At 41.2% G+C, this 18961-nt stretch overlaps 1 protein-coding gene across 4 annotated transcripts in view; it reads left to right on the forward strand.

Moving 5' to 3' along the window:
* stxbp5a (syntaxin binding protein 5a (tomosyn)) overlaps positions 1-18961 on the forward strand; it is a 195922-nt gene that overhangs the window by 108305 nt on the left and 68656 nt on the right. For all 4 annotated transcript variants that reach the window (XM_014145279.2, XM_014145281.2, XM_014145282.2 and 1 more), the window contains exons 6-7: positions 15557-15620; positions 16627-16710. In XM_014145279.2, the coding sequence (XP_014000754.2) occupies positions 15557-15620; positions 16627-16710 (148 nt within the window). The remainder of the gene's footprint in view (positions 1-15556; positions 15621-16626; positions 16711-18961) is intronic.

The raw sequence follows: 18961 nt of genomic DNA on the forward strand, positions 1-18961 counted from the left end.
GGATGATAGCGTACTAGGCGGTGATACAGCCCGACAGCAGGCTCTCAATTGTGCATCTGTAAAATTTCTTCAGCCTCCTTGAAGAAGCACTGTTGCGCCTTCTTCACCACACTTTCTGTGTGGGTGGACCATTTCAGATCGTCAATGATGTGTATGCTGTGGAACTTGAAGCTTTCCACCTGCTCCACTGCGGTCCCATCGATGTGGATAGGGGCGTGCTCCCACTGCTGTTTCCTGAAGTCCACGATCAGCTCCTTTGTTGACATTGAGTGAGAGATTATTTTAAATGGGTCTAGGGTCTCAGCTAAGGTAGAGGGGATATGATCCTTAATTAGCCTCTTCAAAGAACTTCATGATGACAGAAGTGAGTCCCTTGGGGCGATAGTCATCTCTTTGGTAGCAAGCCACGTCGGTGGCACTGTGTTATCCTCAAAGTGGGCGAAGAAGGTGTTCAGCTTGTCCAGAAACAAGACGTCGGTGTTTGCGATGAGGCTGGTTTTTCCTTTGTAGTCCGTGATTGTCTGTAGATCCTGCCACATACATCTTGTGTCTGAGCGGTTGAATTGCGACTCCACTTCGTCTCTATACTGGTGTTTTGCCTCTGATTGCCTTATGGTTGGAATCACTGCACTGTTTGTATTTGGCCATATTCCCAGGCACCTTGCCATGGTTAAATGTGGTGGTTCGCGTTTTCAGTTTTGTGCGCATGCTGCCATCTATCCCTGGTTTCTGGTTAGGGTAGGTTTTAATAGTCACAGTGGGTACAACATCTCCTATACACTTCCTGATAAACTCAGTCACCGTATCAGTATATTCGTCGATATTATTCTCGGAGGCTACCCTGAACATATCCCAGTTTGCGTGGTCAAAACAATCTTGATGCGTGGATTACGATTGGTCAGACCAGCGTTGAATAGCCCTTAGCACGGGTACTTCCTGTTTGAGTTTCTGCCTATAGGAAGGGAGGAGCAAAATGGAGTTGTTATCAGATTTGACGAAGGGAGGGCAGGGGAGTGCCTTGTAGGCATCCCGGAAGTTGGAGTAGCAGTGAGTACTACAGTCAATGTGTTGATAGAACTTCGGTAGCATTTTCCTCAACTTTGCTTTGTTAAAATACCCAGCTACAATAAATGTGACCTCTGGATATGTGGTTTCCAGTCTGAATAAAGTCTTGTGAAGTTCTTTGAGGGCCATCTTGGTATCGGCTTTAGGGGGAATATACACGGTTGTGACTATAACCGAAGATAATTCTCTTGGGAGGTAATACGGTCGGCATTTGCTTGTGAGGTATTCTAGGTCGGGTGAACAAAATGACTTGAGTTTCTGTATGTTATCACAATCACACCATGAGTGGTTAATCATGAAACATACACCCCCACCTTTCTTCTTCCCGGAGAATTCTTTATTCCTGTCTGAGCGATATACTGAGAACCCAGCTGGCTGTATGGACAAAGACAGTATATCCTGAGAGAGCCATGTTTCCGTGAAACAGAGTATATTACAATCCCTGATGTCTCTCTGGAAGGAGATTCTTACCCTGAGCTCGTCTACTTTATTATCCAGAGACTGAACATTAGCGAGTTATCCTCTTGAAGGTCGCCTAGGATGGGGGCGCCACAGCGCATTTTGAAAAAAATTCGTGCCCATTTTAAATGGCCTACTACTCAAATTCAGAAGCTAAGATATGCATATAATTAATACTTGTGGATAGAAAACACCCTAAAGTTTCTAAAACTGTTTGAATGGTGTCTGTGAGTATAACAGAACTCATATGGCAGTCAAAACCCCGAGACAGATCGAAACAGGAAGTGGAATTCTGAATTGCGAACTCAACTTCATCACGTTGCCTATTAATCACACCGTGAGCTATGGTTCATTGAGCACTTCCTATTGCTTCCACTAGATGTCCCCAGTCTTTACAAAGTGATTTGAGTCTCCTACTGTGAAAACTGACAGAATGACACGCTGTGGAACGTAGTCACACGGAGAGGGCCATCACCATTATGACGCCGGCGCCCCTGGTTACCCTCCCCTTTCGAAACATTTTGAAACACAATGCAATCGTCCCCCTCGAATCTTATTGGAGCTCTCGTTGAAAAAGGCCCTAAAGATTTATGTTATACAATGTTTGACATGTTTGAACGAACCTAAATAAGAAAAAAATGCATTTTGTTGAAAGAGTAGCCCCGCGCACGTCGGAACTTTTGGTGAAGCTTTCAGAACGCGCTAACAACAACAAGCTAATGATGTAATAACATGATGTCCTAGGATTGTCATCTGATGAAGATTGTCAAAGGTTAGTGCTGCATTTAGCTGTTTTTTGGTTATTTGTGATGCATGTGGTTGGTCGGAAAATGGCTATGTGGCTACTTTTACGATATACTCCTCTAACATAATCTAATGTTTTGCTTTTGCTGTAAAGCCTTTTTGAAATCGGACAACGTGGTTCGATTCAGGAGAGGTGTATCTATAAAACGATATAATTTGAAAAAAAAATTGATTTTTTTTTTTTATTACATTTTGTTATGCTAATGGCGATATGATTTTTTGCTGGATGTCGCACAGGGGTTAAATACTCGGAAGCGGTGGATGGTGTGTGCGCCTCCTGAGTCGGGCTAGAAGTCCACTCCAAATACCTGTTCTCCGCTGGTGGTGTTTTGGATCAGCCTCTGGAATCAGTTCAATTGCCCTGGGGGGTACGAACAATTCGGGAAAGTCGCATTCCCGTTCGTAATGCTGGTGAGTTACCGCCGCTCTGATATACAAAAGTTATTTCCGGCTGTATGTAATAACACAAAAAATGTCCTGGGCTAATAGTATAATAAATAACACACAAAATAACAAAATACTGCAAAGTTGTTTAGGAGTTAGAAGCAGAGCTGCCCTATCTGTCGGCGCCATCTTGGGACACGTGACATAGGCCTGTTTGAAGTCTGTGTTTTGTGACTGTCGAATTTGTATAGTGCCTCACAATCATCACACATAACACTGCTATCATCCTCATTTACCACTTCACCAAATGTTTTCCAAATATTACATTTCTGGCCCTCCCTTCTCTTTATTATCAACTCTCCATTTTGCATCTTTTCTCTGATTGAATTAAACTCCGACATTGTCCTTTTTGCCTCCGTGCGGATATAACCGCGGGTGTAATATAATACATTTTAACACAACAAAATGTGGAGAAAGTCAAGGGGTGTGAATACTTTCTGAAGGCACTGTACGTGTGTGCGTGTGGCCCATATTCAGTTCTGATGACAACAGAACATCTGCACGTAAAGGCTTTATGATAAGGGAATATCTGAGAGTGATTCAGATGGCACTTTCTCTCTCCCTCCTCTCTCTCCTCTCTCTCTCGTCTTATTCTGGGCTGCTGGAATGAACGTTAGATACCTTGACTGCCTTTATCTTCTCCTATTATCTTCTTTTGATGCTGTCATCAGAGAGGGACAGTGGAGTGGGCAGTTGAGGGAACAATGAAGATGGCGCTCTTCATATTACACCACCTCAGTATTGCACTGCATAGAGAGAAATACACAAGATCAGAGCACTGAACATTACAGAGTGGAACTGAACACTGTCAAGCAGATTACTAGGAAATACTGCAGCACTCAATACTACAGCAGAACACTGCAGTTCAGTTCTGTTCTAGTTTAGTACACCAAGTACTTCTAGGTAACAGTAAGTTGTATTCAAGATTAGACTAGGCATAGTGAAGAACAGTACAACCAATTTACTAGATCATAGAGTATGTGACATACAGTAGTGGGGATAGTGGGACATTACAAAGCCAGTCATCACCATCCCTGTAGTCATCACATAAACCAGTCATCATAGCCCAGCTCAGTTTCCCAGATCAGAATCAGGTGTGGGTGAGGATAGTACAATTTTCCGATTAGCTATCCTCCCTCTCTCACTATCTCTGTGTGGAGAGTATAGCAACAATGGCAAGCTAGGTTCTGTTCTGTGCTTCAGTGTATGGTTAACATCCCCAGGCCCCTGCTATTTAAATACTGCTTTTAGTAACCATACATCTGGCTCTGGGCCTAGCCTGGAACTACACTGTATGTGTGACTTACTCCCCTCCTCTTGCACTGTCATCAACAAGGGGGAGGAGGCCAGGTCATGTGTGAATGAGAACATGCAATGAAAATGTGTGTGTTATGAGTCATAGTCAGGCATGTTGTCAGTGTGTACAAGGGAAAACTATAACAGGAGTAAGGGACAGCCTAAGGCCCACTATGACACACAGGTCATGTTAACACCAGAGGGTGTTCTCTCGCCCTCTTTTCCCTTCCCCCACTTTATTCCTGTCTTTTGCTAACTCTGTGTGTGTGTGTGTGTGTGTGCCTCACAGGAAGTTGGTGGCACCTTAATTGGGTAGGATGGGCTCGTGGGAATGGCTGGAGTGGAATGAGTGGAACGGTATCAAATACATGTTTTCCATGTGTTTAAAGCCATTCCATTGACTCCGTTCCAGCCATTATTATGAGCCGTCCTCCCCTCAGCAGCCTCCACTGGTGTGTGTATATGAAAATGCATAATTCAGTCAAGACTTACCAATTACCCTGCATCCTGAGTGAGTATGTAAGTGTGAGAGAGCCCCATGCAGTCAGGGTTTTCCGATGTCTCCCAGACACATAGGTGATCTAATCAGCCAACCCTCCAAGGGACCTAGAAGATAGCAAAGCTGACTCACTAGTCCTCACACTCTACTCCACTCCACTCTTCTTTCTATCCATTCCCCCTCTGACAAAATCTCTCTCTGACTCCTTTTTTTTGTTAGCTCATTGTGATAACTGCACCTACAATATACCACTTCCCCGAATACACATACTGTTAATAGGTAGTCAAAACATATTGCGTTGGCATGTTGCCATCATTGATGGTGGCATGTTGCTAAGGGTGTTAATGCCATGTTACCAGAGGTCAGGGTGACTGTGTTTTCGCTGTTTCAGTGTTGGATGCTTGTGTGTGTGTGTGTGTGCGTGTGTGTGTGTGTTGGAGTATGTGAGCTGAGCAGAGCTGGAGCGGAGCGAGGAGCAGAGCGTGCCCAATTTAACTGGAGCGCAGAGCGAGATTCCCAAAGGCTGGAGCGTCGGCCTTCTCGCCCGCTCCAATTTCCCTCCAGTAGTGCTCACTTCACTAGCTCAGGGCATGCCCGGCCCAGCATGCATTTGTAGCCTACTTGTGTGCTGCTATAGCCCCTTGCTTTAGATACTGTAATGGTGTTCGCTAAATATTTTCATAAAGAAATGGATAGAACACACAGATGCTAAATGAGGACCAAGAGCAAGAGAGGGAGTGCAATGATGTCCCGAAATGGCACATATCCCGAAAGCATGATGGTGTACTTAATACTACGTGAACATTCTAAAAGAAAGGAACGAGGTGGGTAGATTACTAAGTGTGTCATTGTAGCAAAGAATTTATAAACAAAAAATCAGATCTCTTAAACGTTTAGTTCATTGTTGTTCTATTATCTATACCAGGGTTCGTCAACTAAGTTTGGCCTTGTGTAATTTTCTGAGCTAATAGTTGGCAAGACAGAACATAATTAGAATGTAATATTAGCACAATTAATTGGCCTACACTACAAATTGAACAACATTTTGAACACACCTGATTAGTACACAATACATGTAGTGACAATAACAATCATTTTGATCTGATTACTCTAAAATCACTATGTCTCTATTAAAAAAATATATATATTTCTCGGTGGTTGATTGGTGGGGAAAAACAAGTCTACATAGCCTACTGAAGACTACACTACTTTTTTTAATGTCACCATTTGTTCAGAATAATTAGCTTGACAGCAAGATAAAATGTCGCACTCAAAAAGTATCAAGAAGAAAGATGGATAATTAAAATCAAAGTTTCAGTCCATCTTATTTTCCCAATGCCAAGCCAGTGTGTATTATTTGCAATGAAGATGTCACTGCTTGCAAATAATTCAATCTCAGATGTCATTATGAATCTAAGCATGGAGCTTTCAAAGTGGCCTTCCCGCCCCAGACAGAGGCCCGACGCAGAAACATTAAAGCGTTAACAGCAAGCTAAACACACAGTTTTTTTGGCTGACATATTCTGTCACTTAAACGGGTTAAATCTGCAGTTACAAGAAAAAGGGAAAACAGTTGTGTACATGGTGGAAAACCCATGTACTTTGGACATCTCAAAGGCTACTGCACTTCAGGAAAATGAAGAAACGACAGACAGTGGGACCAGGCCGCAGCATTGTCACAGAGGTGATGGAAGATTTCATCAAGCAGCTGAGGGACAACTTCTCCAATTGATTTGAAGACTACAGCATGCCCAGGGATATCATTGCGTTTGTATGTGATCGTCTCAGTCCGCCCAGGTGGATAATTATCCTCCCTTGCTAAGAAAACGATACCCTAGCTGGATGAGGCCGCAATTCAAACTGAGCTGATTGAATTCCAGACATCGAGCCAAATCAGGGATGCGCTCAGGAGTTCCGAGTCCTTTTGTGCGATAAAGAACAATAACGAAACTTGCCTTTTATGTGCTAATAATGTTTGGATCGACTTACACCTGCGAGTCCTAATTGTCCTCTATGAACGCAATATAGACTCACGACAGGAACCGGGTTTCACACACAGTACCAATAAAAGTTGGGACACACCTACTGATTCAATGCCAAGAGTGTGCAAAGCTGTCATCAAGGCAAAGGGTGGCTACTTTGAAGAATATAAAATATAACCCTTTTTTTGTTACTACATGATTCCATATGTGTTATTTCATAGCTTTTATGTCTTCACTATTATTCTACAATGTAGAAAATAGTAAAAATAAAGAAAAACCCTTGAATAAGTAGGTTTGTCCAAACTTTTGACTGATAGTCAGACTTGTACTCACATCTATCTCACAAGACATCCACAAGATTGTGTCCAAGTAAGTAACTCAGTGGCCTACATGACTGTATTTAGTAAATACTAACATTATTGTGAGTGCTAATACGGGGCTATTTAGGTCTCAAGCTGACATTATTTTCTGTTTGTTCTTACAGGAGCAGGCTATCCCGAGACTCCCAATACAGACATTCAGACACAGACATTGTCTTTTTTTCTTTAAATTATTGTTTTATGTAGGATGCTACATTTTTGTCCAGTTGCAATTGGAAGTCGGCATAATAAAAAAAAAACATTTATATTAGGTCACATATCTTTTTTTGTGAAAAATGCTGTTATGCCCCAGCCTACCTCAGGCAGTTATGTTATTTTATATGGCCTAGACTCAAATTAAAATGAAGATTATTGTTGAAATGAATTACTCGACTGGTATAGTTTCTCTCAATCTGTTGCTGTGTGCCACGTGCATAAAAAGTTAGCTATATTTTCAGCACCAGGCGCTGTGCAACTCCTATTGATTGCGCTGCAGTTGCAGCTTTAAGTTTCAGCACCACAACATGGTCCGCTGCCTGCTTTATTAGTTAAGTTAAAATGTAACTTTTGCATTATATATATATATTTATTTTTTTATTTTTTTATTAAAAAAATATTGAGAATAATTTGGGGGGCTTTTGGGGGCCAGATAATATTGCTGGTGGCCCAGATTTGGCACGCGGCCTGTCAGTTGGGGAACCCTGATCTATACAATAGGCCATAATTGATTTCGGCCCAATAGGCCTGGCATATTCCCATGTTCAAGGAGCGTTCCGATTTGATTGGGTTATTTTGCTTAAAAACCTTTAGGCCTACCTATAGAAGAAAACAGAAAAAACAACTTTGCATCTCTGCCCAGCCTGGCAAGAGTGGCCAAAAGGGTATTTAGCATCCCCAGTGGCTCTGCAAGTGTAGAGAGGATATTCTCTACTGCTGGCCTGCTCTCCAGGGACCATCGCATGAGCCTGAAGCCACAGACTGGCCAAACTACTGTTTCTAAAAATGAATTCAAAGGCAGTAATAAGTCGTTTTCCGTTTAATTTGTATTTCATTCTAAGTAAGTCACAGCCTATATGCTCAATTTATAGACTATAATGATGAATAGACTATACAATGAAATGTTGTTTAAATGCTGAGCGGTTTATGTCCCTACCAGCCTATTGTAACGCACTCACAAATGCTTCACAATGTATTTCTTTGTAGGCTATAGCCTTGAAATAATTGAAATAATATAGCATTAATATTTCATTTTTATTCATTCTTAGTCTCCTTGTCTGGCTCCTGACCTATTTGGAGTGTTTATATGCTGTTTAATATGACATGTAGCCTATTTGAAATGATGTCTACTTCTTACATTCACCATTTCATGTTTATTCAAATACTTTTCATTAAAATCATATGGTTTGGTTTCAATACTTCAACAACAAATGATAGGTCCAGGTTGTCCAAAATTAATGGGTGTTGGTTAAATTGTGATTTTAATGAATTGAGCAAATTTGGAGCGTCAGTATTTTTTCCTGTGAGCACACAGCGGTTTTAGGAGCGGTCGGAAAGGACATGAAGCAGGAGCAGTGGGCAAGCACCACTCCATGAGCAATGAGCGGGATTTACAACCACTCAAATCAGCTCACATGCTCTGGTGTGTGTATGGTTATGCATGCATGCTGATACTATCCATTTGTGATACACACCACAGGTGGTTGATGGTCTTTGACAGTGTTTGTGTGTATGATATCCGCTATGGGACATTGGGTTTGATGGCCTAAATATGGTTTGTGTGTATTGCATATGTGTGTGTAAATGTGATGCATGCAATATGATATGGGCTAAAGTGAATGCCATCCATATAGAAGTCAGATTCCACAGCAGGCGTGATCCATTATGAGAGAAGTATGGGGTGTGGAATTCAGGCCTCTACATCTTGTCATTCATTTTCACACTCTTGCACAGATACAGATGTAGAGCCTTGTAGGGGATCCTCTCAATACTTTAGTGCCGACCAAGTAAAGGGAAAAAGGACTCTGAATTGTTGGAAAAGGGAACTGTAAGTAAGCATTTAACTGTTAGCGTACACCTATTGTTCATGAAGCATGTGACAAATAAATTTGATTTGATTTGCCCTGGATGGCTGAGATAGTAAAGGAATCAACACAACTCGCCTCTAAATCAATTCTGTACACTTGACTAGATCTAGTGAGGAAAGCTTCAGAATTTTTTGCTATCACAGTGACAACCTGAAGTGAGATAGTGTGTGTACTAAAAGGACTGAGGAACCTACCCAGTAAGCCCTCCCTCTTTAGACTTTACAGAATAGGTGAGACGCCCCTACTCCAGGGCAAGTATTGTACATCAACTCGATGTTACTTATAAAACCTCTGTTTATATTTATTTTCAATTATCAAGTTTGACAGAATAAAGAAAATGATTAGTTGTAAGCAGGGGTTTGTACCTCCATTATTTTCTGATCGTTTTGTTCTGAACAGAACCATACATTTTTTTTGTTCCATTCCACTGTTCCGACCAGCAAAGTAAAGTTCTGAACCAGTTCGAACCCCCAAGAGTACCAGTTTATATTGTTCCTTTCTGTTCCTTTTTTAACCTGTGAAATCAACAGTTTTTTACATTTAGCTCAGTAAAATACTTCACCAATCAGTGCAGACAGAGCAGGCAAGCTAGCTGTTTACAGGCATGATGGACAGACAAGTGTAGCCTATGGCGTAAGATGCAACTCAAATTTTGCGGGTGGGGAGAAAGCGAGATAGGGCTGAGGAGGAGGCTTTGAGAGCTGGGCATCTTTTTATGACATGCTTTATTTGAATTAACCTCTCTGGGCTAGGTGGGACGAGATCGTCCCAACTACGCAACAGCCAGTGTAATCCCGTGGCGCGATATTCAAATACCTTAGAAATGCTATTACTTCAATTTCTCAAACATATGACTATTTTACACCATTTTAAAGACAAGACTCTCGTTAATCTAACCACACTGTCCGATTTCAAAAAGGCTTTACAACGAAAGCAAAACATTAGATTATGTCAGCAGAGTACCCAGCCAGAAATAATCAGACACCCATTTTTCAAGCTAGCATATAATGTCACATAAACCCAAACCACAGCTAAATGCAGCACTAACCTTTGATGATCTTCATCAGATGACAATCCTAGGACATTATGTTATACAATACATGCATGTTTTGTTCAATCAAGTTCATATTTATATCAAAAACCAGTTTTTTACATTAGCATGTGACGTTCAGAACTAGCATACCCCCCGCAAACTTCCGGTGAATTTACTAAATTACTCACGATAAACGTTCACAAAAAACATAACAATTATTTTAAGAATTATAGATACAGAACTCCTTTATGCACTCGCTATGTCCGATTTTAAAATAGCTTTTCGGTGAAAGCACATTTTGCAATATTCTGAGTAGATAGCCTGGCATCACAGGGCTAGCTATTTAGACACCGACCAAGTTTAGCCCTCACCAAAGTCAGATTTACTATATGAAAAATGTTATTAACTTTGCTGTTCTTCGTCAGAATGCACTCCCAGGACTTCTACTTCAATAACAAATGTTGGTTTGGTTCAAAATAATCCATAGTTATGTTCAAATATCCTCTGTTTTGTTCGTGCGTTCAAGACACTATCCGAAAGGGTAAAGAAGGGTGACGCGCCCGACGCGTTTCGTGACAACAAAATTCTAAATATTCCATTACCGTACTTCGAAGCATGTCAACCGCTGTTTAAAATCAATTTTTATGCAATTTTTCTCGTAAAAAACGATAATATTCCGACCGGGACACCGTGTTTTAGTTCAAAGAGAGAGAAAATAAAAACATGGGGTCGCCTCGTGCACGCGCCTCAGTCTCATTGTCCTCTGATAGACCACTTACCAAAGGCCCTAATGTTTTTCAGTCAGGGGCTGCAAAGACATCATTCAGCTTTTTCCCGGGTTCTGAGAGCCTATGGGAGCCGTAGGAAGTGTCACGTTACAGCAAAGATCCTCAGTTTTCAATAAAGAGAGTCAAGAAGCCCAAGGAATGGTCAGAGAGGGCCCTTCCTGTACAGAATCTTCTCAGGTTTTTGCCTGCCATGTGAGTTCTGTTATACTCACAGACACCATTCAAACAGTTTTGGAAACTTTAGGGTGTTTTCTATCCAAAGCCAATAATTATATGCATATTCTAGTTTCTGGGCAGTAGTAATAACCAGATTAAATCGGGTACGTTTTTTATCCGGCCGTGTAAATACTGCCCCCTAGCCCTAACAGGTTTTAAGTGCACAGAATTAAACCTGGCAGGAGCGGCTTCAGTGAAGGAACTTTGAATGTCCTTTGAGCTAGCTAGCTAACAAGCTTAAGCTAGCAAGCTAACAAGCTTGTGTGTGCAGAGTAGCACCAGAATAAAAAACACATTTGACCTTTTTGTAGTTAATAAATCCAACTAGGCCTACACTGTGGTATCCTTAACTAGCATTGAAAAAGTTTATCAATTCTTCTTTAGCTAATCAAAAATCTCTCTCTCTATCTTCTGAATCACTCTGGTAACATCAGTATAGTAGTTTAAGCTTCGGAGGGGGAAGGTAGCCCAAACATACACACACACTGGCAAAGATTTTCAGCTTGCAGGCAGACACTGGCATACGTTTCTGAGTGACACAGTGAGGGCTTTGCATAGGCGCTTAGTTGCGTTTTTTTTTGTGGGACTAGAAAAAAATGCCTGGAACAAAAAAAAGTTATTAACCGGTTCCCATGCCTTTACAATAACGGTTCTGTTGTGGAACAGTATATGGATCACTTTCGTTCCCGGTTTAGTTTCTGTTCATTGAAAAATGTAACTATTTTCCTGTTTTCCGTGAACCGGTTCCAACCCCTTCTTGTAAGCATCAATGTTATTTTAGTCTATAAATATCCTCTGAATACCCAATGCACTTTTTTCCCTATTATATTTTGCCCTATAAGACTAATTAAACCCTTGCTCACCAGAATATTGCCATAAATTTATAGAATGAATGCTTCAATCTAGCTGACATCGGTAAAGTTTCCTTTGTCATCTTCTTCTGTGCAGCAAAGATGTTTAGTGACCGGAGAGAAAATGAAATACCTAAAAAAAACAGGAAAGGTTTCCTGTTGAAAATTTCCAAATTACTTTAATTTGTAAGGAAATAGAAATCTGTGAAAGCAACCCAACATGTTTCTGATAAGATTTCAATTTGGTTTGGATGCATATTTTATGTGGTTGAAATACTATCAGCTTTTATGACGCTAATAAACATAGCACCTTCACTCCAGTTCCCAAGTAAACATTTTGCCTACATTTGGTGTATCATTTTACAGCAAGAAACGCTTAATTCTGCAGGAGATAATATTAAGGCTATGTGTGAGAGGTTATACAGTCAGTTTCCAGGTTTCAGTTTCTATCTAACCCATCTGAACAGTAGGCTACAGTTCCCTTGACGTGCCATAGGCCTATTTAAAATCCCCATCTTGTGACTGTCGAATGTGTATAGCGCCTCACAATCATCACACATAGGCTAATATAGCCTGCACTGCTATCATCATCTTTTAGCACTTCACCAAATCTTTCCCAAACTACATTTCTGGCCCTCCCTTCTATTTATTTTCAACTCTCCATTTCTCAGCTTTTCTCTTATTGAATTAAACTTTGACATTGTCATTTTTGGATTTACGTTAACTTGTCTTCCTGTTCCCAAAAGCATTTGGCGATTGGCGTGTAGCCTATTTGGTGCTTGTACAGTTAGACCTTGAGGCTTAGGTTTACGCATTAATGCCAGATAGCCTAAAATAATGAAAGAAAAACCTAAAGTAGCCTATAGATATAAATTGTACAAGAACTATACATTTATGGATTTTTTCATTCAACCCATTTAATGACCCTAAACCCATCCATTCCGTGGATATAACCGCGAGGTCTGCGGGTTATGAGTCAACCCGCACATCACTAGTGTGTGTGTGTGTGTGTGTGTGTGTGTGTGTGTGTGTGTGTGTGTGTGTGTGTGTGTGTGTGTGTGTGTGTGTTTGTGCTTGCCTCTGTGTGGGTGCAGCATGTTTTCAGGAGGCTGTCTGCACTCTGCCCATCCTGCCTCTGTTGCCATGGTGATCCCTTCTCCAAAATTGGAATTCAACACCAATATTACCCAGTCCAGGTTCTGCAACCAATTGGCACCTGGAATTGGTCCCACCTGTCCCTCATTACCTCAAATGGGTATAAGTAGAGGTGCAGTCACTCGGGCACTAGGGTAGACAGGCAGAGGGTACATCTAGACTTCAGAAGAACCGGAGTGAATATGATAAGCACCTCGATCCAACGACAAAGAAGATTGTAGGCAATGTTTGACTCACCTAAAGTCGGAAGTTTACATACAATTAGATTGGAGTTATTTTAACTTGTTTTTCAACCACTCCAAAAATGTATTGTTAACAAACTATAGTTTTGGCAACTCGGTTAGGACATCTACTTTGTATATGACAATTGTTTACGGACAGATTATTTCACTTATAATTAATTCACTGTTGCACAATTCCAGTGGGTCAGAAGTTTACATACATTAAGTTGACTGTGCCTTTAAACAGCTTGCAAAATTCCAGAAAATTATGTCATGGCTTTAGAAGCTTCTGATAGGCTAATTGACATCATTTGAGTCAATTGGAGGTGTACCTGTGGATGTATTTCAAGGCCTACCTTCAAACTCAGTGCCTCTTTGCTTGACATCATGGAAAAATCAAAATAAATCAGCTATTGTAGACCTCTACAAGTATGGTTCATCCTTGGGAGCAATTTCCAAATGCCTGAAGGTACCACGTTCATCTGTACAAACAATAGTACGCAAGTATAAACATCCTGGGAACACGCAGAGGTCATACCGCTCAGGAAGGAGGCGTAATCTGTCTCCTAGAGATGAACGTACTTTGGTGCGAAAAGTACAAATCAATCCCAGAACAACAGCAAAGGACCTTGTGAAGATGCTGGAGGAAACAGGTACAAAAGTATCTATATCCACAGTAAAACGAGTCCTATACCGACATAACCTGAAAGGGCGCTCAGCAAGGAAGAAGCCACTGCTCCAAAACCACCATAAAAAAATCCAGACTACGGTTTGCAACTGCACAGGGGGACAAAGATCGTACTTTTTGGAGAAATGTCCTCTGGTCTGATGAAACAAAAATAGAACTGTTTGGCCATAATGACCATCGTTATGTTTGGAGGAAAAAAGGGGAGGCTTGCAAGCCGAAGAACACCATCCCAACCGTGAAGCATGGGGGTGGCAGCATCATGTTGCGGGGGTGCTTTGCTGCAGGAGGGGCTGGTGTACTTCACAGAATAGATGACATCATGAGGCAGGAAAATTAGGTGGCTATATTGAAGCAACATCTTAAGACATCAGTAAGGAAGTTAAAGCTTGGTCGCAAATGGGTCTTCCAAATGGACAATGACCTCAAGCATACTTCCAAAGTTGTGGCAAAATGGCTTAAGGACAACAAAGTCAAGGTATTGGAGTGGCCATCACAAAGCCCTGACCTCAATCCTATAGAACATTTGTGAGCAATCTGAAAAAGCGTGTGCGAGCAAGGAGGCCTACAAACCTGACTCAGTTAGACCAGCTCTGTCAGGAGGATTGGGACAAAATTCATCCAACTTATTGTGGGAAGGTTGTGGAAGGCTACCCGAAACATTTGACTCAAGTTAAACAATTTAAAAGGCAATGCTACCAAGTACTAATTGAGTGTATGTCAACTTCTGACCCACTGGGAATGTGATGAAAGAAATAAAAGCTGAAATAAATCATTCTCTCTACTATTATTCTGACATTTCACATTCTTAAAATAGAGTGGTGATCCTAACGGACCTAAGACAGGCAATTTTTACTAGAATAATGTCAAGAATTGTGAAAAACTGAGTTTAAATGTATTTGGCTAAGGTGTATGTAAACTTCCGACTTCAACTGCATATCTCTTTTCATTTTCTTTTCCCCCAAAGGAAGAGGACCCATTCCCGTGCAGTACGCCATCCGGCGCAAGTTGAGAGCAAGGGTTGAAACCCTGGACTCATCTCTCTCTCTTTTTTTTCATTAACACAGGCGGTTAGAGGACCCGCCACGCCAGACGCAGAGTGACCCACCCGTTACCTGAGAGGCCTTTCCGTTGTCTTTCTCCCCTCCCCATTCCCCACAACCTTTATTAAAGAACAACTTTGGTTTGAGCACTGCAAATGGTCTCCCGCTGTCTTATTTTATTGTGAGTTTCACCTCTGATTCCCCTAGGCTCCCACAACACACACTACAGTACACACTCAGAGGAGACTGACAGCCATCCATCTCTCCTGTCAGTAAGCTCTTGTCTTTGAAAGAGGACTCTCAGGGCTTCAGCAGTTAGCCCTGTCCTTCCCACTGCTCTGTTTCAAAGGGACTAAGTTCCTTTAGATGCTCTAAGCTCAATGGTTGTCCTCTGCTCTCACTATAAGCCAAGGTGATCTACATGATGTGTGTGAACTCTGCACACATGTAATACTACCTCACCTGTCTGATGTATGTGACTTCCCTTTGATGCTGCTGAGGTGAATGTTGTTTCTCACCTCTCTTTTCTTCTTATTTGCGATCTCTCTTACTTTTCTCTTCCTCTCTATCAGATCCTCCAAGGCCCACCCAGGTCCTGTGGTACACATAAGTGACAACCCCATGGATGAGGGAAAGGTATAGAGTGTCTCTCTGCCCACACATTGTGTACATTACATCTACATGTGTGTATCGTTCCTTGTTGTTAATGCTGAAGAGTGTGCCATGCCCCCCGCCATCAATGAGTCTGCAGACAGACAGAAAGACAGAGAGACAGTCATGTGGGTGATAAATGAGACCTTGATGGCTTATTCAAACAGGCCACACAAAGTATTTGTATATACAGCCTACTGAAAGACTTTACTTCTTCAAAGACTACACACACTTTACTTTTACCTTTATCTCTCTCTCTTTCTTCCTTCTTCCCTCCTCACTCCACCACTCTGCAGGTACTGTAGGTTTAGCCTTTATAAAACATTATTGGTTCAGCCTTTATGAAACATTATAGTTTTAGCATTTATGAAACATTAGAGGTTTAGCCTTTATGAAACATTATAGGTTTAGACTTTATAAAACATTATAGGTTTAGCCTTTATGAAACATTAGAGGTTTAGCCTTTATGAAACATTAGAGGTTTAGCCTCTATGAAACATTATAGCTAGCTGGATCATTATTTATATTTTATTTGAACACACAAATAATTGCTTTTGAGAGATGAATGACTTGTCAGCCACAGTTGTTCACATGTTTGTCTATCAATTACCTGTGTTTTTGGACTCATGGTGCAAGATGAGCTACATTCTAAAGAATAACATAAATAATGATTTATCATTTGATTTAATTGAAAAGAGTCCATTGTTTGGAATATGTTGATAATATCAACTTTAGAGTGGGGGAGGCATGGTTTGGTTAACCGATATCAATAAAACATTTAACAAAATGCACTTATTTTTCTTGTTGTTGGTTTAGAACCAAGGTCAAAGGCGACTCCTATAAGCTGTGTATCCTGTATGCATTGTCTTTCATCCCCCCCATCCCACCACAGCTTGCCGTGTGAATGTTGAGCATATTATTCCTTCTCTGACGTGGATCATCTTCTCACCGGGCCAAATCTCACTGGCTGCCTGTCACTTTTTCATTCCAGCTTATAATTGGATATGAGTCTGGGATCGTGGTCCTGTGGGATCTGAAATCAAAGAAGGCAGACTACCGGTACACGTATGACGAGGTAGGCACCATCTCCCACAATGCCTTTCAGTGCCTCTCTTCCAGTGATCTGGGGAATGCATGAAAATACTAAAAGAGGAATCAAATATTAATGAACTGCTTTGTATAAATAGATGTGTGCTGTATATACAGTATGTGTGTGCGTTTGTTTGTGTGTGTGCGTACTGTGTGTGTACTGTGTGCTTGTATGCCATATAAATTGTTTGCCTTGGAGAGATTACATCAAATGGCTTTAGAGTCTGTGGAGGACTAGAGATGTAGTGGAGGCATGTATCTACTCTGATACCTACTCTACACCCAGACTGGTACACACACAAACACACACACACGTTAATACCTACTCGACATACACCAACACTCGTCTCAGCCATCTGTGTTGTTGTGTGGGTCTGATGTGACATGTTCATCAGTGATCTAAGCCGCTCAGCGCTGGAGAGGAGAGATGGCTTGTCTTTGCTCACCGGCAGGCTCATTTTAGAAAATGGAAAAGGACGTCTCTGTCTCACGTCACTGTGGGATATAAAATAGGGATTCTTGGCATAGAAAATTCTGAGTCTGTGTGATAGTTTGAAGTGTTATATTGGGTTTTGTCAGCTGATATTGAAGAAGGAAGAGAACAGGATTGTTTGGTGTTTGTCTGTACCTGTACCCATACTGAGTTACAAGTGATGGGAAACCAATACTACAGTAGGCTACACACAGTGTGTAGTCTCTTTTAGAACCACAGATGCCCTGCTGTCTCTCCTGTGGCCCTCATTTTGTACTATAGAGGGTCGGCCATTTGTGAAAAGTATTTTTTACTTGTTTCTCAAAGGCAACATCCTTTTCTAACAAACAAACAATATAATGTCTTGGTTGTATTTCATCCCCAGCCTCATAATACTCAAGTTAAGAATGCGTCAGAAACCCTGGTACCCAAACTTGCAGTAGAAGTTTATTAAGCGGATTGAGTGGTTTTACAAAGACACACACAGAGGCAGGCTTACAGTAATGAGTTTATGTTAAGACCCGTTCTTCTGTTCACCTCATATGACAGTATGGTGGCACTGTAAACCCTCTAAGATAAAAAGGCTACACAAGAAAAACCTCTCTCTCTCTCTCTCTCTCTCTCTCTCTCTCTCCATATTGCCAAAGCTTACTTTGGATATTTACAATATTAAGATAATAAGAATCAAAATTGTCAATGGGACAACAATAACCAAGAGTCAAAATAACCATACATTGAACAATAACAATAAGCATACAATAGAGGACATGTGCAGGTTGATTGGTCTGTCAGACACTGTCCCTCATCTTATCGCAGGCAGCAATATAGTGCCCTGCCAACCCACAACTCTCTGCGTCCTCCCCCAACAGGACGGGTAGCCTATTCTCATCAGAGAGGTCTTTGAAACCTGGTTTTATATTTTGGATATTTTGTCAGGAAATGCAGCTCTGTCTCAGGTTCTGCTGTGGTGCCGTGGTTGCACAGCCTTTCCTCTACTGGGAGCCAGGTTTTCCTGTGTCTACCCTTCTCAATGGCAAGGCTGTGCTCACTGAGCCTGTACTTTGTCAAGGTTTTTCTGAGGTTTTGATCAGTAACCATGGTCAAATAGTTAGCCATGGTGTACTGTCGATTTAGGGCTAGATAGCACTGCATTTTGCTTTGTGCTTGTGTTTCCCAATAAGCAATGTAGTTTTGTTTTGATTGTGTTGTAATTTGTTTTATTCTGATTGATTGGATGTTCTGGTCCGTGTGTTAGTAGAACACGTTTGTGAACTCAGCCCCAGGACCAGCTGGATGTGGGGACTCTTTTCTTTGCTCAACTCTTGGCATTGCAGGGCTTGGTAATGATATGAGAGGGTGTCACTGTATTTTAGATGTTTCCAAAACTTAATTGTTCTTTTTTTAGTTTTTATTATTAGTGGATATTGGCCTAATTCTGCACTGCATGCATTGTTTGTAGTTTTCCTCTAGACATGTAGGAGAATCTTACAGAACTCTGCATGCAGGGTTTGAATGGGGTGTTTGTCCCATTTGGTGAAATCTTGTTTTGCAAGTGGACCCCACACCTCGCTGGCATAAAATGCAATTGGTTCAATGACACATTCAATTCATTTTAGCCAAATTGTAATAGGTATTTAAATTTAAATTTGTTTTTTAATGGCGTAGAATGCCCTGTGTGCTTTCTCTCTCAGTTCATTCACGGCATCATTATGGTGTCCAGTTGAGCTTATTTTTAAACCTAAGTAATTGTAGTGTGTGCAATTGA

The sequence above is a fragment of the Salmo salar genome, chromosome ssa15 (assembly GCF_905237065.1).
Source record: "Salmo salar chromosome ssa15, Ssal_v3.1, whole genome shotgun sequence".
NCBI classification, from domain to species: domain Eukaryota; kingdom Metazoa; phylum Chordata; class Actinopteri; order Salmoniformes; family Salmonidae; genus Salmo; species Salmo salar.